This window comes from Neoarius graeffei, chromosome 6, assembly GCF_027579695.1.
Source record: "Neoarius graeffei isolate fNeoGra1 chromosome 6, fNeoGra1.pri, whole genome shotgun sequence".
Taxonomy (NCBI): domain Eukaryota; kingdom Metazoa; phylum Chordata; class Actinopteri; order Siluriformes; family Ariidae; genus Neoarius; species Neoarius graeffei.
In genome coordinates this window covers 46,969,014-46,993,558 of record NC_083574.1, presented here as the reverse complement: position 1 = coordinate 46,993,558, position 24,545 = coordinate 46,969,014, and the positions used below count along the sequence as shown (strand labels likewise).

At 40.5% G+C, this 24,545-nt stretch overlaps 1 protein-coding gene across 4 annotated transcripts in view; it reads right to left on the bottom strand.

Annotated features, from left to right (window-relative positions):
- Positions 1-3,714: 3,714 nt before the first annotated feature.
- Positions 3,715-24,545, bottom strand: part of vps9d1 (VPS9 domain containing 1) — a 56,587-nt gene continuing 35,756 nt past the window's right edge. For 2 of the 4 annotated variants that reach the window (XM_060923725.1, XM_060923727.1), the window contains exons 7-16: positions 21,648-21,700; positions 19,353-19,437; positions 19,149-19,234; positions 18,479-18,981; positions 18,241-18,370; positions 12,806-13,011; positions 12,542-12,626; positions 9,432-9,536; positions 8,447-8,563; positions 3,715-5,211 (exon numbers count right to left, since the gene is read on the bottom strand). In XM_060923725.1, coding sequence (XP_060779708.1) covers positions 8,452-8,563; positions 9,432-9,536; positions 12,542-12,626; positions 12,806-13,011; positions 18,241-18,370; positions 18,479-18,981; positions 19,149-19,234; positions 19,353-19,437; positions 21,648-21,700 — 1,365 coding nt within the window. In that variant the 3' untranslated portion in view covers positions 3,715-5,211; positions 8,447-8,451. Of the gene's footprint in view, positions 5,212-5,787; positions 5,982-8,446; positions 8,564-9,431; positions 9,537-12,541; positions 12,627-12,805; positions 13,012-18,240; positions 18,371-18,478; positions 18,982-19,148; positions 19,235-19,352; positions 19,438-21,647; positions 21,701-24,545 lie in introns of those variants that run through there. The other 2 variants (XR_009654888.1, XM_060923726.1) reach the window with 2 other exon arrangements.

Sequence of the window (24,545 nt, the reverse complement as noted above, 5' to 3'; positions counted from 1 at the left end):
CTGCCTCAAACAAAGAGTCACTGATGCATGCCAAGCATATATTTCTATCATTTTATATTATTTATATATAAAAGAGAGAACATTGCCAGCTTGGCATTGTGGAGAACAGTTGAAATAATCCTGACTGCATGATTACCCAATGATGAAGCAAGTAGGCACAGGGAAAACATTTACAGAATTAATTTTATTTGCTCATTCTTTTGTGTGAATGTTTGATCATTTAATAAAAAAAAAACATACTAGGAATAAAAATGTTATTGTCCAGAAGTGTAAAATAATTTAAATTATTAATTTCAGTTATTACCCCATTATACAGTGCTGAGCGTAAATGAGTGCACCCCCTTTGAAAAGTAACATTTTAAACAATATCTCAATGAACACAATTTTCAAAATGTTGACAAGACAAAGTTTAATATAACATCTGTTTAACTTATAATGTGAAAGTAAGGTTAATAATATAAACTTAGATTACACATTTTTCAGTTTTACTCAGATTAGGGTGGTGCAAAAATGAGTGCACCCCACAACAAAAACTACTACATCTAGTACTTTGTATGGCCTCCATGATTTTTAATGACAGCACCAAGTCTTCTAGGCATGGAATGAACAAGTTGGCGACATTTTGCAACATCAGTCTTTTTCCATTCTTCAACAATGACCTCTTTTAGTGACTGGATGCTGGATGGAGAGTGATGCTCAACTTCTCTTCAGAATTCCCCAAAGAAAATAATTTCTTTCCACCACAAAGGTGAAGGCTACAAGATGATCAGCAAAGCTTTACTTATCAGTCAGAATACTGTAGCAGAAGTGGTACAAAAATTTAAGAAAGATGGAACTGCAACCATCTCATAGAGACGTCCAGGTCGTCCACGGAAGTTAACACCTCGACAAGAGCGTCTTCTGATGAGAAGGGTTGAAGAAAATCGGCATGCAAGTTCACTGCAGTTACTTACAGTTGGGGTGACTATTTCCCGTGACACAATATGGCGTACACTGCAGAGGAATGGCATGCATGGATGCCATCCATGAAAGAAGCCTCTCCTAAAGCCCAGGCACAAAAAAGCCCGCCTAGAGTCTGCCAGGGCCCATGCTGACAAAGATGAAGACTACTGGGACTCTATACTCTGGAGTGATGAGACCAAGATAAATGTTTTTGGAACTGATGGCTTCAAAACTGTATGGTGTCGCAAAGGTGAGGAATACAAAGAAGAATGCATGGTGCCTACAGTGAAACATGTGGGGCTGCATGAGTGCTGCTGGTGTTGGGGAGCTGCATTTCATTGATGGCATCATGAATTCACAGACATATTGCTCTATACTGAAAGAGAAGATGCTACCATCACTCCGTGCCCTTGGTCGTCGTGCACTTTTCCAACATGACAATGATCCTAAACACACATCTAAGGCTGCTGTTGGATTTCTGAAGAAGAACAGGGTAAAAGTGACTCAGTGGCCAAGTACGTCTCCTGATCTGAACCCAGTCGAACACCTATGGGGAATTCTGCAGAGACAAGTTGAGCATCACTCTCCATCCAGCATCCAGTCACTAAAAGAGGTCATTGTTGAAGAATGGAAAAAGATTGATGTTGCAAAATGTTGCCAACTTGTTCATTCCATGCCTAGAAGACTTGGTGCTGTCATTAAAAATCATGGAGGCCATACAAAGTACTAGATGTAGTAGTTTTTATGGGGTGTGCTCATTTTTGCACCACCCTAATTTGAGTAAAACTGAAAAATGTGTAATCTAAGTTTATATTATTAACCTTACTTTCACGTTTTAAGTTAACCAGATGTTATATTAAACTTTGTCTTTTCAACATTTTGGAAATTGTGTTCATTGAGAGATTGTTTAAAATGTTACTTTTCAAAGGGGGTGTACTCATTTACGCTGAGCACTATATATGTAATGCTTAACATACAATGTTATATTTTAACGCTTTATATTTCATTGGTTTTTGGTTAAAAATGAATGCCACATGACCTCATTGGCACGGTGGTGTAGTGGTTAGCACGGTCACCTCACAGCAAGAAGGTTCTGGGTTTGAACCCAGTGGCCAGCGAGGGCCTTTGTGTGTGGAGTTTGCATGTTCTCCCCATGTCTGCGCGGGTTTCCTCTGGGTGCTCTGGTCCCCCCCCACAGTCAAAAAGACATGCGGTTAGGTTAATATGGGACGGCCTTGAGCGAGGCACCTAACTTCCAACTGCTCCCCAGGCACTGTTAGCATGGCTGCCCACTGCTTTGGGTATGTGTGTACACTCATTGCTCACGTGTGTGCGCACTGCTTCAGATGGGTTAAATGCAGAGAGGAAATTTCACAAGTGTGATGAATAAAGTTGTGCTTTTTTTCTTGACAGTATGAATGCCTTTAGCAACTACTAATGCCTATATCGAGGATACACACTGAAAAGAAGCTCTTAAGACTCCATCTTATGAGCAAGTCCAGGAAAACCACAGAGACAAAAGTCCTTTGCTTAAGAGCATCTTTAAACTCACTCTTTAGCCCTAAAGTGCAACGTTATCAGGAAACCTGTTAATAGTCTCATCTCATTATCTCTAGCCGCTTTATCCTTCTACAGGGTCGCAGGCAAGCTGGAGCCTATCCCAGCTGACTACGGGCGAAAGGCGGGGTACACCCTGGACAAGTCGCCAGGTCATCACAGGGCAGACAACCATTCGCACTCACATTCACACCTACACTCAATTTAGAGTCACCAGTTAACCTAACCTGCATGTCTTTGGACTGTGGGGGAAACCGGAGCACCCGGAGGAAACCCACGCGGACACGGGGAGAACATGCAAACTCCACACAGAAAGGCCCTCGCTGGCCCCGGGGCTCGAACCCAGGACCTTCTTGCTGTGAGGCGACAGCGCTAACCACTACACCACCGTGCCGCCCCCCTGTGAATAGTTAACCTGTAAAATTACCATTTTAATCTTACTATCTGCTGCAGGTGTCTTAGCACTGTTGACATGCCCCCTACTCAGGGTGGGGGAAATGGGACAACAGAGTTCCTGATTTGTAAATCACAACATAGTGATGTTCAAGTGTCTTATAATTATATTTCTGACTAGCCTCCAAGCAGGAATGCAGCCTCAATCCTACTGGCATCACCCATTCGGTAGTTGAATGGCAGCATGGGTAACATTAGAAACTGTTAGCCAAAATAAAAAAAAAGATACTAACCCCTCAGAACACCCCCCCACACACACTTACAAATTGGATACCATTAAATTTGGCCATAGTGGATCCCCCCCCCAAAAAAAAAAAAAAAAAAAAAAAATCACCCACTACCAAAAATGTGCCCTTGCTGGAATGAGATATTCAGCATTGTAGAGTCTGCATGACAAGGTTTTATTTGGGAATTGTTTTGCACTGTGCCACCACCAGACAGAAGCACTGGGAGTGTTCCTTGTAGCAAGCAAAACAAAGGAATTTTTTTTTTTTTGGGAGAGGAAAATGAGCTGGTCAATGAGTTAACACTAGACATGAGACAGGGCATACAAGAGATTACTGGCTGCCCCTCCCTCTGATTAAGGCCGACATGTTTTATCCAGTCTTACTCTGCATGAAATATCTTGCAGCATTCTACAAATCTGCTTCTATATTCCTGGCAGACAAACCTGAAAATCAAGACATTTTTTAATAAACCAAAGCTGAACTAACTGTTCTGCCTTTGTACCAGTTACCTATGAAGGATAAACCAGGACAAAAGTTTGCTTACATTTTTATTATTAGAAAAATCCAAGATACCACACAATCCCCCTGTACTCTTTTGAACAAATTCACATTAAGAATACAGCAAACATACAACTGATTAACATGACAGCAGCCAGTGATCCACATACACTACGACACAAAAAAATGACATACACATTTATATTAAACAGTGGTTACATACATTTATATTAGATAGCTGGTACACAGCAATTTCAGCATTTCATATTCATGCACATTAAGACCTTCTTCCTGCCTCACCATTCAGTTTGTGTAATTGAAATGGAGAGAAAAATACACACTGAAGCATCCAAGTGTCATCACATTAAAACAAAAAAAAAGTATAAAATCTAAACATAGTGGATGTTGGCAAAACTACCAGTTACCCTTTCAAAACTTTTCTTCCTTTCAATACAACTCTTTTTTTGAAAGAACACTTGTAAAACAGTACACATCAGGAACTTTAGTTCAGTAAAATATTTTAAAGCAGCAGTACAGAAAACAGGACTATATAAAGTGCAATGTACTATATGAACCTTAAAGATTATTTAATGAAATGTTTAAATATGCAGTCCAAGCTTCTCAGTGCTGATCCAGTTCACCAAAAGATGAATGGATAGATAAAGAAAGAAATCTGGCATCTCCCTCATACCATTCTGTTTTCAAGACCAGGATAGCTCAAGAAATCCCATTCATTATTCAACCTGCAACGACCTGACAGAACATCATTCACCAAAGCATATATGCCAAGTTAGTTGGATGATCTTTGTCTGAAACGTGCTCAAATATATTAACTATACTGTGCCAGAAGTGAACAGATTCCCGTTTTCCCCTCATTGAAATAGCAGGTCAATATTTTTTCTTCAAGGTTTACATAATAAAACAAAATGGCACAATTTGCAACAACAACAAAAGGTCAGTCATAGCAACCTCTGCCACTCATGACTTTCCATGAGTCATTTTAAACAAATGAATTATGCCATTATACTTCTTGAGAAGATCTTATTCTAGCCTGGGTAGAGAGAGAGAGAGAGAGAGAGAGAGAGAGAGAGAGAGAGAAAAGCAATTGGTATAGTGCTTTAGCTTTCTATTCACTCACAGTAAAAGCACTTAACACAACTACAGTTTGAGAAAAACAAAAGAAGTAGGATGAAGGGACAATAAAACTAGTCACGCTATTTGATTTCATTTTTTTTTCCCATTAAATGAGTTAAACACCCAAAACAACTCCCTCATAACATTAACCTGATTCCATTCCTCTAACCCGAGACCATTTGGGACGCAACTCTGTAACACAACAGGATCCAGAGCTCTCACGCTTTTGAGGCTGGAAAGCTCTAGACTCACTTTGTGTAACCACTCCTACAATCTGTGCTGAATGGAAGATGGAGGTTTAATATTGCAGCCCTGATGGAGGATGGATGAGAAAATTCCTGTCCTGGACTGAAGGACGAAGCAGAAAAGCAGGCAGTCTACAAAATGCAGCTCCTTACCACTGTTTGAACAATTTAAAAAAAAAAAAAAAAAAAACAGGTCACACAACAGACGACTTTTAAACATGGTCTATACAAATCTCAAATTATAATAAACGTTTTGCACTTAGTGTATTAAATCTTTGTAAACAGTATATTGTCGAATCAAAAGCAAGTCTTTCACCAATGTACAGGCATCGCTTTCTCAGACATACTAAACAAGCTGCCACAAACACTTCAATTTTGTCTTTAAAAGGGAGATGAATGCACTTCGTGCTAACTTTAGAGTTGTATGACAGAAAAAAGGTCCAATTTTATACCGTACTATTACTCAGATTTACAAATATTACCAAATGCAGTACCAGTCAAAAGTTTGGACACACTTATTCATAGGTTTTTCTGCATTTTGACCATTTTCTACATTATAGAACCCTTCGCAGTAAACGTCATTCATACGCAAGCGGAAATTGCGCGCGCAGCCTGGACCCAAAAAAGACTCAGAAATGCCTAGTTGTTGTGTTGTCGGGTGTCAGAATCATAGCAGTGATGGGGTTAAAATGTACAGAATTCCAGCAGGATCTCACCCATTCCAAGCCGACGTCTATGGCTGCTGGGCCATAGAAGGTTCACGCTGCACGCTGCATGCTGCACGCTACACGTTCACGTGAAGAACCGGACCCTGGGCCATTAAACTTCATGCTTGGATGTTCACGTGTTGCGTCTGTTCTACTTTGACCGAGTAACCAACAATATGGACTCTTCGGATGACGACGATTGCCTCATTCTGCTTTTACTGAGACAGAGGAAGAGAAAAAGGAACAGAATTTGGAGCCGAGAACACTTCCTTCTGAGAGAAACCCGTGGTGAATTTCACCGAACATTCTATAATCTGCTTGACAATCCCGATGAAGAACTATTTTTCAATTATACCATTCAATTATATTTTTTCTGAAGTTTTCCCCTGAAAGCATAGAGTTATCTCCCTAGACCCGTTCTGATTGGCTGGCGCGGCGGTGACCGCATGCATTGACTGGAATTTCCATCTTCACGCCTAGAAAAAAGTGTGCATGTTCATTTCATGCTTCACGCGTGAAGTGTGCAGCGTGCAACGTGAACGCCGTTCTATGGCCCAGAGCAAGTCATGCTACGTTTGTCCACTTTTCTTTACACGCGTGTAGCGTGTAGTGTGCAGCATGCAGCGTGCAGCGTGAACCTTCTATGGCCCAGCAGCCTATGACTACAAGCCATCAAACGTGTAGACTGGGATGAAAGCACTATCAAAAATGCGCGGGTTTGCAGCGCCCACTTCATCACAGGTAAGATCAGGCTATTTATTAAATCTTTCTTTTTTATTCTTTCTAGTCTTCGTTTATTGATGTAGCAAAACACTTTGGTAACGTTTGTCTAATTATCTGGGTCATAGTTACACAATGTAATGAATATTGTTAGCATGCTAACTTAGCTTTGCATGCAGTTTTGTTTGAAGGAGAGGTCTCGCTTGACTCAAGCAGTCCAGATTTTGTGCCATCATTGTGTATGCCGAAAATCACAATTTTAAAGCAAGGATGGAAAGGTAAAATTGTGTGCCCTCACTCTAAATGCCAACTTACGCTGACTGCTCTAACCTAGCTCCCGCCCCGTTCAGTTTCATTTCTGCTCTCTGCCTCTCGCTTTTTACGCAGCTCTGATTTCTCTTAGCTGCACTCTTTACACCATCATTCCTTTCATGCCATTACCTCCTGCAAATTGCTGTTTAGTGTTGGTATTTGCTGTTGTAGCTAAAGCCACATTGCCATCACATCACTGGCATCATTTGATTAAAACAAAATGAATATGAATGTCCCATTGTTAATCAAGTTGTACATGCCCACACAATCATATGCGTCTAAAGACTTGTAAGCACGAAGTTTTTCGTGGGTGTACACTGAAGTCTGGTCAATAAGGTACGAGTATATATCTGGCCATTGTATACCAGGGAACTTACTAACATCGTCCGTCCACTCTTTAATTAAACGCGGATCCGGTAGGCGATGTCCACTTGTTAGAATTAACTTATTTATGTAGCATTCTCGATCTTGTAACGACAATTGTTTGGCATAATCTGACAGCTCATAATGCCGGTCTATGGGCAGCACCATTGTTTCTGGGTCCAGGCTGCGCGCGCATCCTGGCAACGGTCGGTTTGTTTACAAACATGCGAAGGGGTCGATAGAACAATACTGAAGACATGAAAACTATGAAATAACATGGAATTATGTGGTAAACAAAAAGCTAGACATACGTTTCATTTTTTAGATTCTTCAAAGTAGCCACCGTTTACCTTGATGCTTTGCACACTATTGGCATTTTCTTAACCAGCTGCATGAGGTAGTCACCTGGAATGCTTTTCAATTAAATTAGTGTTAATTAGTGCAATTTCTTGCCTTTTTTAATGCAGGAGATCAAACAGTTTAAAAAAATAATAATAAAAATAAAAAATAAAGGCAGCCCTGTCCCACAACTGTAGTAATCCATACCGGTATTATGTCAAGAACCGCTCAACTAACTAAAGAGAAAGGACGTCCATCATTACTTTAAAACATGAAGGGCCAATTAATAAAAGCCACTGAATTAGGCGTGTCCAAACTTTTGACTGGCACTGTATTTCATTTTATCAACAGTAAATATCCTTACAATAGTTGTAGAAATAAATGTGCAACATAATATGGACATTAACGATGCTTTGCAGTCCAGTTCGTGTTACTTTTTTCCGGTTTTTAGAAAACTAAGCTTACATGCTGACTTTTTAAAACAAAATTCAAACATTTCTGCAGGCTACAGTTAAATATTTCAAACAAACAATACATTTGATAATTTGTGCTGTTAGCGTTGAGTAACTGTCAGCTGACATTCTCGGCTTTCTGTGGTTTAAGTTCTGTTGTTTCTCTCTGCCTTCTGGCATTTCATTGTTCGCAACCTTGGCATCTTTGTAACCCGTTTCATGAAGGTTCCATAATACGAAATATGTTAACTATAAACAAAATCTATGGTGCGTTATTAAATAAAAAAAAACTGAATTACTGGAAAATTTCTGTGGCACAAGAAGATTAAAACTACTTCAAGACATGCAATCTATTCATTTCTTTTTTGTGGTGGTGTCAACTTTAGGAGTGATGACTACTGAATTTTGAGTTCAATAACATGTACATGCACCATCCACACCTACTGTGACTCACTGTACAGTGTGCTTAAATGAACGAGTTGTACAGTGTCCCTTACCTGACTCAGGAGGGTTTGGCAGCCAGCTGCAAAGCTCCACCCAAGTGCAGTGATTCCACATACGTCAGGGCGCTCTGCATTGAGGTTAAGCAGTAGCCCTCCTCTCCAATCAAATACCTGAGGAAAACATTCACAAACCCTTTAAAACTGATCCAACAGATCTCATGGAGGGGAAACCACTATACAACAGGAGCTTAAAAATACTACAAAGTAAGGCAAAGGATTTCCCAGAGTATCACTTTCCTAATAGACTGGGTGTGTGTGTGCGCAGGTTCTTGAACAAGGACACTGGATAATAAGATGAAGAGAGGCATTTTAAATAAAGAGTCGAGTGGCATTTGAGCTCGTCACCTCTAGGCAAAATGCTAAGACCAGGAACAAAATGTTAAACTGGTAATTTACATTTAAAAACCTGCTGTAATTTGAACTAATAATTAGAGTCTGGATAATTAAGAGGAGTCACATGGGGTCTTCTCAAACATACAGCATACCGAGTCCCAACTGCTCTGTCCTCAAATATTTCCAAACCACAAAGTTACAAAAACATTGAGAGGAGTTTTATTTGTATTTTATAGAAAGGGAAAAAGGCAAACCAGTGTGTGACGGAAATTCCCTCATCACTGCCAATCTAACAAGGCTGTAAAAAGGGGTGGCTTTTACGCAGATAAACAGAGCTCTTGGCTGCGGTCTTGGTAGGCACGCAATAGCGCCCTAGCACCCAGGAGTGGGGGCAAGATGAAATCAAGCAGAAGGAGGACACAGGAGAAAACACGATGGGACTGAATCCTTTTGCAATCAGCTACACTAAGGAAGAACTCTAATACCCATTTTAATTGGTGAAGCATACCATATAACCTAATGCCCTTTTAATGCGCTACCAATTTGCCATTATTAAAAAAGTGCTTGTGTTATTTAAGCATTCTGCATATTTAGGCATATTGCAGACTTGAAAAGGATGAGTGGGTGTTAAATCACATGCACTCACCCCTCATGGATGAACTCTTCAAGTGCAGCACATTCAGAGACGAGTTGGGGCAGCTCACTACGCAAGGCCACATATGACAAAATGGGCAACAGATCATCTGCTCCACTTTAAGGGACAGAAAAGAGAAAGAAAGAAATCACATTACCTCTAAATAACAGTAATTCTTCATACTTTCATGTCTAGAGGCAACACTTGCTTGATATTTCAGATGGTGCATTCATGCAAAGTGCAAATCCCTCAAAGTCACCACTTGGCAAAAAACACAAGCATTCACACGCACTACAAGCTGAGGAGTGCTTGCGTGAGAAAGTACCTGGGTGTCCCCCTTCTTGCTGGCCCATTGGACACTGGAGATCTTTCAACTGAGCAAGCGGTGGATGTAACAAGCTTCACATAGTGGAGCCATGCCAAAATAGCTCCAATTCCAGGCGTATATAATTACTTAATACCTAGTAATGTCCAGTTTCAGGACTTGCCTGAATGACTAAATGTGATGAGAATTTGAACTTTAGTTTTTCTTGGATCATGGAGGAACGCTTAAATTTTGCAGAGCATGCTTTTGCCAAACTAAATAAGGATGCATTCATGTGTCAATAATTCGACAGACACGCAAGATGAGGAAAAAGAATGAAAGTTCACAGCATGGTGAAAAGGCCCTCAGGTAAGAGAGTGAAAAATATGGAGAGAGGTGCTGTGCAGGGGATCAGGCTTCCCAGATCAACTCTGACAAAGCACCACGAGAGCCCTTCTTCATTTTAAAAGACAAGAAAACAATGGAGACAATGCAGCACAGAACAAGACAACAATTACTGTTCAAGAGAAAAAAAAAATAAAGCTGTGTAAAGGAGTGTTAGTCTGTGTAATAAACAGACAAAAAGAAATGAGAGACAATGCAATAGGATGAGAGAGGGTTGCAATACTTTAATTGTTCCTGTGCAGACATGCATGAGCAAAATTCATAAGCCCTAACCGTCAGGCACAAACTAAACCCAAATTGCAAAAAGGCCAAAAACACACCAACCATTACTGCTGTGTCAAATCATAGTTATTACAACTTTTTTTTATTTTTAGTTTTTTAAACCGGGGTTGGGGGTGTCCCTTGAACATTTTCAATGAATTCAAACCATACTCGGAGGGCAAAGCCCCACACAGCTCCAGGAATGACATTAACTGATTTAAAAAAACAAAACAAAAAACCCACACCCACCCACTCTGGTTTCAAACTGGACACAAAACCCCATATTTCATACGCAATGAATCCAAATTGGCCACAAGTTTCTGGAAATCTGTAAAATGCACCACTGTTGACTGAAATAGACATGCACACTTATGTAACCCAAATACCCCTTAAAAGGTTCTCAAAAAAAAAACAACAAAAAAAAAAAACCAACCCACAGCTTCCGAGAGTGGTGATGGTTCAAGTCATTCTCACGCTTAAAATCAAACAAAATCCAAAAATAAACACCATTTGCTGATCAGGGTACTTGCATCCACACCTCTGCACGTGGAAATTAAAAATAAAACCAATAATTTACCCATTAAAAAAAAAAAAAAAAAAAAAATTGCTAAATATAGGTTTACCTGGACACAACCATTTGCACTGAAACCAAATACCCACCTGTAACATTAATGGCACGCTAGAACATTGTTTACCTTTAACACAGAACCACAAAATAAAATTCTTAAACCCTGCACATCACTGCAGAGCACCACTGCGTTTGCTGTGCGCGCGCACGCACCTTCACTGCTTCAGATGGGTTGAATACAGACAAAAAAAACATCACTGTGCTGTAATGCACGTGTGACAAAGGCTTCCAATTCTAAAAATCTAAATCAGAAATTCTGTAACCATGTGATTTTTACTGGCAACAAAATACACGAATCAGACGTATCCTATTTCCATAAAAATGCAATTTTTGCCATCTAAAAAGATGTAAAAACAAAAGCATGTCACAAGTGTCAATCTGGCTTTAAAAAAAAAAAACCCCGCCCAAATGCCTGGCACTCCGACACCGTTCAGTTTTACAGCAATTTAGAAGTGATGCATGCACGAGATCCTCTAGCCTTGGTAAGTCATGTAGGGTGTAGGCGATATTACAATTTGTACTCAAAGCGTGATATTTGAACCTTGGAGAGAGTCAAGATGGCAGCACTCAGGGACGTGGTTTTTCTTTTAAAATAAAATTTGTACAGAGGTACGAATATGAACAGGTGAACTCCAACGTGTCTTGTATGGATATTATCCAGCAGTATAAAGGAGTTTATTTTTGGGTTTTGTTAATCTTTAACAGGATGCCCGAGTGAGCTCATTTTACTTGTCCTCATGAAAACATTAAAAATCCCAATGACACAGAATCAGAGTAGTTTGTGTGGGCTGCTTAGATTTAATAGATACCGCTGCACTAACATCTTGCACGCACAGGCTGTTTCTAACAGCCAACCCAGCAAATTCCAGCGTGTGGAACAAAAAGTTCAGCTTGGGTTTAAAAGAGAGAGGGAAAGTTTGTCACATTAATTCCATATACCCAACACACTTCCCAAACTCTAAATATCCAGCATTGATTTTAGATCTCGATATGCTCACACTATTTAGGGCGATTAAGACATTTTTGCTTGTACTAGTGAGTGATGTAATCATGTTTAGGAAACATCAAATTCAATACTCATAACTGATTAAACAAACAGCTCTTTTTATCATTTCATACAGTTGCATTCGACTTTCCCCTTTTTCCCCCGGCATGTACCGCAATTGACCAATCCTCAGACTCTTCTTCCAAGAGTACTCTGTCACTTTCCCGTGACACCACGTCATGGATTGAGCATGTTCCAGACAGGACGACCCATATAGCACGCTAACTAGTTCAGAGCATCCCGCTGAGGGCCTAGGGCCAAGACAGCCCTCCTGCTACGCTTTGGCGTCTGTGGGGCCTGATGAAATCTGACAGACTGCTAAAGGGACATGCAAGAGGTCGCCTATTTAACTCAAAAACCTGCACATCAACTTCCTCACATCCATCTCAAACTTGTTTTAATGCAAGGCAAAAGAATGAAAGCAGTTAGAGCGCACAATGAGCAGCCACTAGTGCACAAGTCATACTTGGTCTACTTACATAGCTGCCGTTTTGGGTGATGGATCGTTCTCTTGAAGGAGACGATAATGCTCAGCACAGGCACAAATAAGTCTTAAGGCTCTCACTGAAGTGTGGAAAACAAGAAAAAAAAAAAAGGTTTCAGCCAAATTCAATGCTTGCTTAATATGGTCCATGAAATTGGAAGCCAATTATTCTCCCGATAAAACAAAGCAATAAAGGAGTGATTAGATCAGTTGATTACTTCTTTACTACTACTCAATTTACTGTGCCAACAGATCTCACCTATGCAGTCGAGCTTCTTCTGAGGACAGCAGTATTTACACAGGAGTTTTAGCTCCTGCACTGCAGACTCATATGGGTAGGAACCCTGCAGAACATCAGGGTCTTTGGGGAACAGTTTGACTGCTACACCAACATCACCAGGTGAGGCATTACGGTACAGGACAACACTGCTCTCAAAAGCCAGTTCGCGATCTCGATGCACCTTCCTAAAATATTCATAGGGAGAAACTAAAAACAGTTGCATAAATACTGTAAAACCAAAGGATTTTAATCACTTTTGGCCTTTAGAAGGACAACTTGAACAAGTTATTGATTGCGTAACAGGATCTATAATCTGTACATTTACAAAACCTGGTTTGTCTGATAGTGACGTGTCCTTAATCGTGTGTTCAGCACTGGAAAGATTACAAGTTACTTTTCTATAGTTTACTGGTTTGCATAACAGGTTCTCTACCCATAGTGGAAGTGACTGTAACTTCATTTGCCTTTAGCTTAAGAGCACCATCTATTGTTTAGACTGCACAAGCACTTGCATTGAAATGATTTCAAGAGATTCTCTTCGCAGTTGAATCATCAACTTTGGTAAATTTTCAAAAGATATTTGCAAAAATAAATAAATAAATAAATAAATAAATAAATAGGAACCTTTTCAGACCCTGGTCTGAAAGACCTGCTTTCTTTTCTAACTCCTGTATGCTTTGTTGAGATTGTATTCTTGGCAGGTATGGTATTTAATTATTTCTCTTGCAGAACAGTGTGCTGCTCCTTACTGACGTAAATGTAGTACCAATCAAAAGTTTGGACACCCCTACTCATTCATAGGTTTTTCTGTATTTTGACCATTTTCTACATTGTAGAAAAATACTGAAGAAATAACATATGGAACATACATGGAATGTGGTAAACAAAAGGTGTGCGTGTGTGTGTGTGTGTGTGGGGGGGGGGGGGGGATGCGTTTCATATTTTAGATTCTTCAAAGTAGCCAGTGTTTACCTTGATGACACTTTGCATTATCTTAACCAGTCTCATGAGGTAGTCACCTGGAATGCTTTTCAGTTAACAGGTTTGCCTTGTCAAAAGTTGACTAGTGGAATTTCTTACCTTCTTAATGTGTTTCAGATCAAACAGTTTAAAAAAAAAAGGCAATAGCCCTATTGCACAGCTGTAGTGATCCACATTAGGTTAAGAACCGCTCGACTAAGTAAAGAGAAACGACATCCGTCATTATTACTTTAAGACATGAATGGCCATTCATATACTTTACACATCACACACCTTGCGTGTGTGAGATGTCCTTTCACTGACGGACTCCTGGAGCCACAGAACTATATTGCCCTAACATGAAATCCTTCCGGCGGCACGGTGGTGTAGTGGTTAGCGCTGTCGCCTCACAGCAAGAAGGTCCTGGGTTCGAGTCGCGGGGCCGGCGAGGGCCTTTCTGTGTGGAGTTTGCATGTTCTCCCCGTGTCCGCGTGGGTTTCCTCCGGGTGCTCCGGTTTCCCCCACAGTCCAAAGACATGCAGGTTAGGTTAACTGGTGACTCTAAATTGACCGTAGGTGTGAATGTGGGTGTGAATGGTTGTCTGTGTCTATGTGTCAGCCCTGTGATGACCTGGCGACTTGTCCAGGGTGTACCCCGCCTTTCGCCTGTAGTCAGCTGGGATAGACTCCAGCTTGCCTGCGACCCTGTAGAAGGATAAAGCAGCTAGAGATAAATGAGATGAGATCCTTCCCTGCAGTGATGTGATCATGCCTGGTGACCGCTTCCTCAGTGCATATTCCAAGCATGCCTACAGGGAGCAGTGTTGCTCTCTTTGTAGTGTTTAGTGAATTCCCCACCACAGACCTCCATTCAGCATTAGTGAACATGTGCACCATGGGAAATCTATGCGGTGTCCAAAATCACTCACTATACAGTGGACGATAGTAAACAAATCATTTAACCATCAACGTCAAGAAGACTGAATGTATGTATTTTTATTCCCAAAGGAAAAGCCTGTCCATCTCTGTCCCTATTACCCTTTCAAATCAAAACCTTGTGACCACAAAAACCTATAAATATCTTGGTGATTTTGGATTCACATCTTACTTACAGAGAACACACAAGTTAGCAAGTAAAGTTAATCAGAAGCTATATGTTTATAGTAAGATCAGACCATATTTGTCACCCTCAGTATCACACACATTTACACGCAATTATTCTCTCAACATTATCTTATTGTCTTCCTATTTGGTCTCTCACTACAAAAGAAAATCACAGAACCAATTGCTAGATTATACAACAGAGCATTTAAGATCCACCATCAACTTCCTAGTTGGACACATCACTGTACTGCACTCACCCACTCAAATGCTCTTACTTTTCAGAACTACATTAACACCCATACTATGACATTTTACTTTCAGCTACAATCAAACCGTCCCATAGCTAGTCTTGCTGTGTTCCTTCCAACAATTAACATGCAACAGGGGCGGACAACAAGATCAGTAACTAGGGCACTTCTTACAGTGCCAGCCTTTAGAAACACCTATGGCCAGCGATCATTCTTTCACACTTACACTAAAACATGGAATGATATTCCACATCACATCAGAATAACACCATCTATTACTCATTTTAAAAAGGCTTATATATTAGGGGTGGCACGGTTCACAAAAGTCGCGGTTCGGTACGTATTGCGGTTTGAGGTCTGCGGTTCGGTACGTATTGCGGTTTTTTTTTTTTTAATCTTAAGTACTCTGTATTTGGGCATATAGCCTACTATTTACCTTAAGTAAACATAGTTTAGGATACAGCATTTAAGAGAGGTTAAAATTATAGTTACAATGAAATAATCATGCACAAACTGAGTTTGAGTTGACATAAGCACATTTTATGAACAATCTCTGATGAAAAGCCAGGTAGTATTTTGAAACAGCAAGAGGGAAGACATGGATGATTTCAACAGCTTTTTTATTTACTACAGTATTTGTACAAAGTGTCAGGAGTGTTTGCTGCCATGTTGTGGCATCTAGAGGAACCAGGTGTCTTTTGTCACATACAGAGTTTTCATAATTGGAAGAAATAAAAATGAGTTCTTAAAGCTTACTTTTGAACAGATGTGTGTGTTAAAGTATTCCCACGAGTGTACGGCATTCGTACTTTACAAAGCTTGCATACTGTGACGTTTTTGTCAATTGATTTTTTGCCGGCGTCATCGCATGTAATGGGAAAACCAAAATGTTCCCACACACCTGATTTGAACGCCGCGGGGGCATCCTCTATGTACGACGACCTGCCTTCTCCACTCCCACTTGCCATTTTTGCACTTGCCATCCACACTCCGCTGTCACTTCAAGAATCGCGCGAAAGAGAACCACGTGGTTTCATACGGGCATTCGGCTTTTTTTTTTTTTTGGCGAACGTCTTAAAATAGGGGTACCGCGGTTTATACGCGTATTGCACCGCAACAGGCGTATCGTACGGTTCAGTTTTTTTCCCATAACCGTGCCAAGCCTATTATATATTTCTTTTGCTGAATAGTCATACTTGCAACCACTAACACATCATACATACTTGCACACACTGACATTATTCAAAACCTTAACTGATTTATGTCTGTGTAATATTGTTTTCTTTTGTTTACTTTTATCCTTGTCCCACGTTTTTGTGCTGTTATTGTACTGTATTGTGGTGTCTATACTTGTCAGTCTGGTGTTGGTGTCTTGTACTCCTGTTTTATGTGCTGCAGAACAGGAACCTGCTGAAAACCAGCTGAAGCTGAGCCAGGCCCTTTAAACTGTAACTGTCTGTTACTTTTAAAAATTCCTGTATAATAAATGAAATGAATGAATGATATAGCGAGTTCGCCATTTTGTAGTGCTGTCCGAATGGATAGTGAGAATTATTACACCCTATATAATGGACTCCTAGTATCCCACAATGCATCGTGAAAAGTAGTGTACAACCGATGGTCACTAACCAAGCAATACAGACCATCATGCACTGTGGTTGCGCTGAAAGAAAAATGTCAGATGATAGAGGAACACCCGGTGCAGCAACAAGAGAATATGTACAAATGTAAATAAGTTTCCATTTGACTTTTGAAATGTTGAATATTTTAGAATTTCACAAAAAAAAAAAAAAAAAAAAACACGCAGTATTTATTTTGAAAACCCACCAGCCAACTGATCTGGCACGTTTTAATTGTGCAACAGTAATGACATAGATAACGGCACGGCGGCGGAGTGTCCAAAAGTGTTTTTTTCATTTTACCAATGAGCTCACTATATAGTCCTCTATACAGAATTCTCTAGATAGTGAGTCGTGAATGAGTGAGTGATTTTAGACACTGCACTAGAGTTGCAAGTTAGAAGTAGCCCAGCTTCATTTATTTGCATGCGAGAAAACCATGCTTGCATCCATTGACGATTCATCCAGCCTTCCTATCTGATCATCAGCCTATAACTGGTGCTGAGCGATGCTGGGAGGACTGTAAGGACTACCTGCCTGCCTTTTCTTACCATCCGTCAAACGTCAGCATGCCCAGATTTGGAGTGGTCACCTAGAATGCTTTTCAATTAACAGGTGTGCCTCATCAAAAGTTAAATTAGTGGACTTTCTTGCCTTCTTAATGCATTTCAGATCAAACAGTAAACAATAAAAACAAACTAAATAGCTGTATTCCACAACTGTAGTAATCCATGTCAAGAACTGCTCAATTAAGTAAAGAGAAATGACATTCATCATTATTTTAGACATAAAGAAGCGGCGCCAGTAATAAGGGGGAGAGGGAACCCACCAAACACACAATTCCGTGAATTAGGTGGTGTCCAAACTGTTGCATGATACTGTTTGCTCATTTCCAAGGAAATATTTCAAGACCAGGCAGGTTCACTTAAAGAACCTGCCATGTTGAACTTATTCCACCTGACTCCTGGAGGGCAACCAGATCTCCCCCCCTTAGTGTTTTCTCTGCTATAACTCGCCTGACTCAAAATCACTTCACATACGACTTGCCAATTAATTTGCTTGTGAAACGCCATCTAAATGTGTGTTAAGCAAGAGATCCAGCTGCTCTGTGTGTGTTTATTTAAACCCTGCACACTGTTGCCCATCATGACTGTTCTTTATTTCAATGTATTTAGGTTCTGTGAAAAAAAAAAGAATAATGTTAATGGACTACACTGCCTACCAGTGTATTTGTGCAACATTTGCTTGTGATCAAATATTTGGGATTCAGCTTTAGTGCCACTCTGCAGGCAAATAGAACTTCTCATCTCATTATCTCTAGCCGCTTTATCCTTCTACAGGGTCGCAGGCAAGCTGGAGCCTATCCCAGCTGACTACGGGCGAAAGGCGGGGTACATAGAACTTGATCCCTATAATCACAACACTAACTGATTAATATTTAGTGTCTGTAATACCAAATGCTACAAAAAAAAAAAGGGAATACCTAAAAAGGGCCAGTAGAGGGCTCCATATTGGGGTGAAGAAGACTTCCTCTATGCATGCTACACACTGGTCTTTGGAGCTAGCAGTGTTAAGACATTCAAAAGAAAGCAGACACAGAGACAGCAGACGATCTAAAGCAGGGAAAGACCAAGGCATTAATTCAGCCATTCAGCCGACAGTCATGATTTCCAAACTGATTTTCAGCAGCTGTAGAAGGTCATGTTATCATGTTTGCTTACCAATGGCATTGTGTATGTCTTTGACTATGACTTTCAGGTGTTCTTTCAAAGCTCGCTCCTCCACTTCCTGAATGTGAGCTTCCACGTCACTGTGGCTCATGTCAAAGGTCATATCAGAAACTGTGTCATCTGCACAAGCTGAAGCCCAGTCCAGCTGGGTCATATACTGCTCAAGATCCTCAAAGGAGTTCTCCCGGTCTGGAGGGACTGGGGTCGGGAGCTCTTCTGAACCTATTTTGGATGCCGTGTCATTCGCATTGAGGTCAGGCAGTGGCGAGAGTGAAATGGAGGCATCCGACAGGCTGTGGATTAGGCCAGGCTTGAGCTGACTCGGTGGACTCTGAGGGAGCAGCAGGCTCTGTGCACTGTGTGAAGGCTTTAAAGAGACAGAGTGGCCAGGTATTGGGCTTGGAGGAACAGTTTGGCTTATTATGGGGTACAGCCTGTTATACACTTGATACTGGAGCTTCTTTAACAGCTTCACAACAGGATGTTCTGGGCAGCTTGGAAACGGGGGAAAGAAAAAAAAAAAGCAGATGTGTTATATGCAATATAGTAACTGCTGTCATGATCAAAATAAATGCATGACAGATTCTATTTGTAAACGAAAAAGTTTACCGACCACATCCTTTTGTTCAAAAGGAAGTTAGCATATTTGAGCTTTTCATACCCAAGAAGATAGGTGACCAGCCCTGAAACCAAAGTGGCATCATTTGGATTCTTCTTTAGGCTGGCTTTCCATACTTTAGGCCAATCCTAAAAGAACCACACACAATTTAAAAGAAAATGGTCTGTATCAACACAGGTAATGGCCTTATTTAAACAAATCACATACATATTCAGAGAAATCTACACAATCGCCATACACACTCACATGATCCTGTTCATATTCTAATATATTTGCATACAGAACCCGCTGCTCCTGCTCCTCAGGGGTCATAATCACAGAAGAAAACTTCCTGCAACAAAAACACAAAATGTTGAAGCTTTTTCCAAATCCTGCACAGCAGAATGAGGCCAGATTCACAATCCATTTCATTAAAAAAAAAAAAAAAGTCAACTCACATTCAAGAACTACTTACTGGTGTAATTTCTAAGAAGGACGTGTTATATAAAAACCTTTTCCTACCGTGACAGGAACCTGATTATAAATTAAAAAAAACCTTACATCAGAAACAGTTGGGACATTGTTGAAATTGAAACTGAAAACAATGATTTGTAAATAATCTTTGACCCGTATTGCACTCCAAACAATACAACAGCACATTATTTGATGTTTTCCCTCATGAATTTTGTTTTTCAAAATAAATACTTAAATTGATATTGCAACACATTTCAAATAAAGTTGGCAAAGTAAAGCATTTACCACATTATAAAATGTTGCCATTCCTTCTCACAACACAAACAATTTAAGAAAGTGTTTCAGGTGTTATTTGGTTCCCTTCTTCCGGCAAACAGGTCTTAAAGTGTGCAACAGTACAGGGTTATTTTCCATTTCAAAATTTGCCACACATTCTCTATTGGGGGCAGGCACCCTCTTCTTCCACAGCCACACCTTTGTAACATGTGCAGAATGTGGTTTTGGATTGTCTTGAAATATCCCTGGAAAAGATGGTCTTGAAGGCAGTATATTTTGAGTCAAAATCTCAATATACTTTCTGAATTAAATGCTGATATGACAGATGTGCAAGTTACCTTTGCCAAGGGCACCGACAACCCCATACCATGGCAGACCCTGGCTTTTGGACTTGTTGCTAGTAACAGTCTGGATGGTCCTTTTTTTCTACTCTGGAGCACACGGCATCCACTTCTTCCAAAAAGTCATGGAATACCAGATGCCTGACCAGAATACATGTTTCAATTGTGTAGTGGTCCATCCCAGATGCTTCAGAGACCAGAGAAGTCAAAAGCGCTCCTGGAGAGTTAACGGATTCCTTGATTGTTCTTGATTCAGTGCCATCTGAGCTCATGAGGGTTCAACTTAGGCTTGCACCCTTGCCCTTTACACACCAAAACTTCTCCAGATTCCTTGGATCGTTTAACAATATTATGCATCATAGAGGGTGAAATAGCCAAATCCCTTCATATCTTGACTGGCAGAACTGAGTTTTTATTAAAATCATAATTACAGTTACCTGTTGACAATCACCCATTTCATCTCATTTCATTATCTCTAGCCGCTTTATCCTGTTCTACAGGGTCGCAGGCAAGCTGGAGCCTATCCCAGCTGACTACGGGCGAAAGGCGGGGTACACCCTGGACAAGTCACCAGGTCATCACAGGACTGACACATAGACACAGACAACCATTCACACTCACATTCACACCTACGGTCAATTTAGAGTCACCAGTTAACCTAACCTGCATGTCTTTGGACTGTGGGGGAAACCGGAGGAAACCCACGCGGACACGGGGAGAACATGCAAACTCCACACAGAAAGGCCCTCGCCGGCCACGGGGCTCGAACCTGGACCTTCTTGCTGTGAGGCGACAGCACTAACCACTACACCACCGTGCCGCCCCTCACCCATTTCAAATCACATTATTTGTTTTACCTCATGACGAGCCCCAAATTGCCCCGTCTCAACTTTCCTGGAATGTGTTGCAGGCCTGACACACAGCAATGGATGTATATTAAGAAATGAAATGAAGTTAACCGGACAAAAGAAATATCTCGAGTTCATACTGTCTGCAATGAAATACAAGTCCAAGTAAATTTAGAAAATCACTGCTTTTTTTTTTTGCATTTTCCATACTGTCCCAACTTCTGTTTTGGGGTTGTAGATTATTTAGTTGAAGGCAGCTCATTGGATCAGAGACTAGCTACAGGGCTAAAGAAATTAGATCAGAAGAGTTTTCACACGTACATTGATTTTTTCCCCCCTTTCATTTAGTGAACCAATGACAAAAGAATGTTTAAAAGTTGTAGTCCCTACCACCAGGAGAAGAAAAAAAAAAAAGGAAACATGAAGTGTCAACTATGAAACAACACTCCAACTTGTCTTATTTATTGTCATGAACTAATCACTAATGGGTAAACTTCATTCAGTAATATTAGGTCCTTATGCAGACCTTTGTAAGCAAGGAATTTTATATTGTTAGACTTTCACAAAGTAATAGAAGACCTCTGATGATAACCATCATTGGAGTCCAAGATGGAAAATTTCACCTGTTGGCTTGCTCCTGCAGTCGGAGTCTTCTCTCTTCCAGCTTCCTTTGCAGCTATAGATATTCAGGACAACAACTACAAACTGTTGCTACAAATTCAGACAAAAAATATTTAGTATGTCCTACAGTTTTTCATAGTACACAAAGTAAGCTGTTGTTGACACCTCTGAAATTGCTAAATACTGCATTTTCATTTCAGGCATTGGCCAAATTAATTTCTTAATTTTTGTATGTAGCTTTTTGTTTTCAACAGTTCACCGAATTTAAGTTTTACTTGAGAAAACAACAGTGCCCCCCATGATGGTGATGTCCTCCTTCCAATGTTTCAATATCCCTTTCAGACAGTGAGTGCGTTTACATGCACATAGAGAAAATCGAATTTCTACCGTAGCTCGACTGAAATCGAAGTTCTAAATGGCATGGAAACACCTTAGCTAGGCTGAAATTGAACCGAACTTGATTTCTCGTAATCGAGCTACACAACCTAGATTATGCGATTTTAGCCGAGCTACTTAGTGTATGTAAACCCTATCGAGCTACGTAGTCGAGCTACTTACTTCAGCACTGCCCCTTCCGGAAGTGACGAGACCACAAACGGGAAACACGACAGCCTCGGTCGGCATGACAACAGTAGTAGCGAGCAGCAGAAGAGGTCAGGAGGAACAAACGAAGAAGAGAAAATGGCGAGCAGAAACGTGCACTTCTGGAGCAATGAGGAGACAGAGTTCATGCTCATTCAGCTTAAAGAGTTGAATATATTAAAATTCATGGACGGGAGAAAAACGCGCAATGGAGAACACGGAACTGATAACTTTGTTTACACTCTTGAATAGCTCTTCTTCATGACGACAACCGGAAGTGTACCAACACGATGGGGCGTGTAGCGCCACCTGTGGCTCGGGTGCACAATGCACCTCACACAATAGCTCGATTTCCTTGTGTGCGTGTAGGATTGGATTTCTCTGGCACCCCTGCTGGGACCCTTTGCTCGATTACCGACAGCAGCTCAATTTGGATGTGCATGTAAACGTACTGAATGTGTACAATTGTACATGAAGTTTCATAGCATTTTTCCTTGTGTCTGAAGGGGATATGTATTGCAATTCTTCCAGTCAAGTCAACAATTTTGATCTACTGCATACATCAAATGGATGCCTTCAATATCCTTTTGGAGGTGCTGTAAACAGTCAGGTCACTGATGAAATCACAGGAGTTCCTCACTCAATATGTAGAGACTAAATGTACAACCCCAATTCCAAAAAAGTTGGGACAAAGTACAAATTGTAAATAAAAACGGAATGCAATAATTTACAAATCTCAAAAAACTGATATTGTATTCACAATAGAACATAGACAACATATCAAATGTCGAAAGTGAGACATTTTGAAATTTCATGCCAAATATTGACTCATTTGAAATTTCATGACAGCAACACATTTCAAAAAAGTTGGGACAGGGACAATAAGCGGCTGGAAAAGTTAAAGGTGCAAAAAAGGAACAGCTGGAGGACCAAATTGCAACTCATTAGGTCAATTGGCAATAGGTCATTAACATGACTGGGTATAAAAAGAGCATCTTGGAGTGGCAGCGGCTCTCAGAAGTAAAGATGGGAAGAGGATCACCAATCCCCCTAATTCTGCACCGACAAATAGTGGAGCAATATCAGAAAGGAGTTCAACAGTGTAAAATTGCAAAGAGTTTGAACATATCATCATCTACAGTGCATAATATCATCAAAAGATTCAGAGAATCTGGAAGAATCTCTGTGCGTAAGAGTCAAGGCCGGAAAACCATACTGGGTGCCCGTGATCTTCGGGCCCTTAGACGGCACTGCATCACATACAGGCATGCTTCTGTATTGGAAATCACAAAATGGGCTCAGGAATATTTCCAGAGAACATTATCTGTGAACACAATTCACCGTGCCATCCGCCGTTGCCAGCTAAAACTCTATAGTTCAAAGAAGAAGCCGTATCTAAACATGATCCAGAAGCGCAGACGTCTTCTCTGGGCCAAGGCTCATTTAAAATGGACTGTGGCAAAGTGGAAAACTGTTCTGTGGTCAGACAAATCAAAATTTGAAGTTCTTTATGGAAATCAGGGACACCGTGTCATTCGGACTAAAGAGGAGAAGGACGACCCAAGTTGTTATCAGCGCTCAGTTCAGAAGCCTGCATCTCTGATGGTATGGGGTTGCATTAGTGCGTGTGGCATGGGCAGCTTACACATCTGGAAAGACACCATCAATGCTGAAAGGTATATCCAGGTTCTAGAGCAACATATGATCCCATCCAGACGACGTCTCTTTCAGGGAAGACCTTGCATTTTCCAACATGACAATGTCAAACCACATACTGCATCAATTACAGCATCATGGCTGCGTAGAAGAAGGGTCCGGGTACTGAACTGGCCAGCCTGCAGTCCAGATCTTTCACCCATAGAAAACATTTAGCGCATCATAAAATGGAAGATACGACAAAAAAGACCTAAGACAGTTGAGCAACTAGAATCCTACATTAGACAAGAATGGGTTAACATTCCTATCCCTAAACTTGAGCAACTTGTCTCCTCAGTCCCCAGACGTTTACAGACTGTTGTAAAGAGAAAAGGGGATGTCTCACAGTGGTAAACATGGCCTTGTCCCAACTTTTTTGAGATGTGTTGTTGTCATGAAATTTAAAATCACCTAATTTTTCTCTTTAAATGATACATTTTCTCAGTTTAAACATCTGATATGTCATCTATGTTCTATTCTGAATAAAATATGGAATTTTGAAACTTCCACATCATTGCATTCCATTTTTATTTACAATTTGTACTTTGTCCCAACTTTTTTTGGAATCGGGGTTGTACAAGCCAACATGGATCAATAATAATTTTGCATAATAGTTTCATATA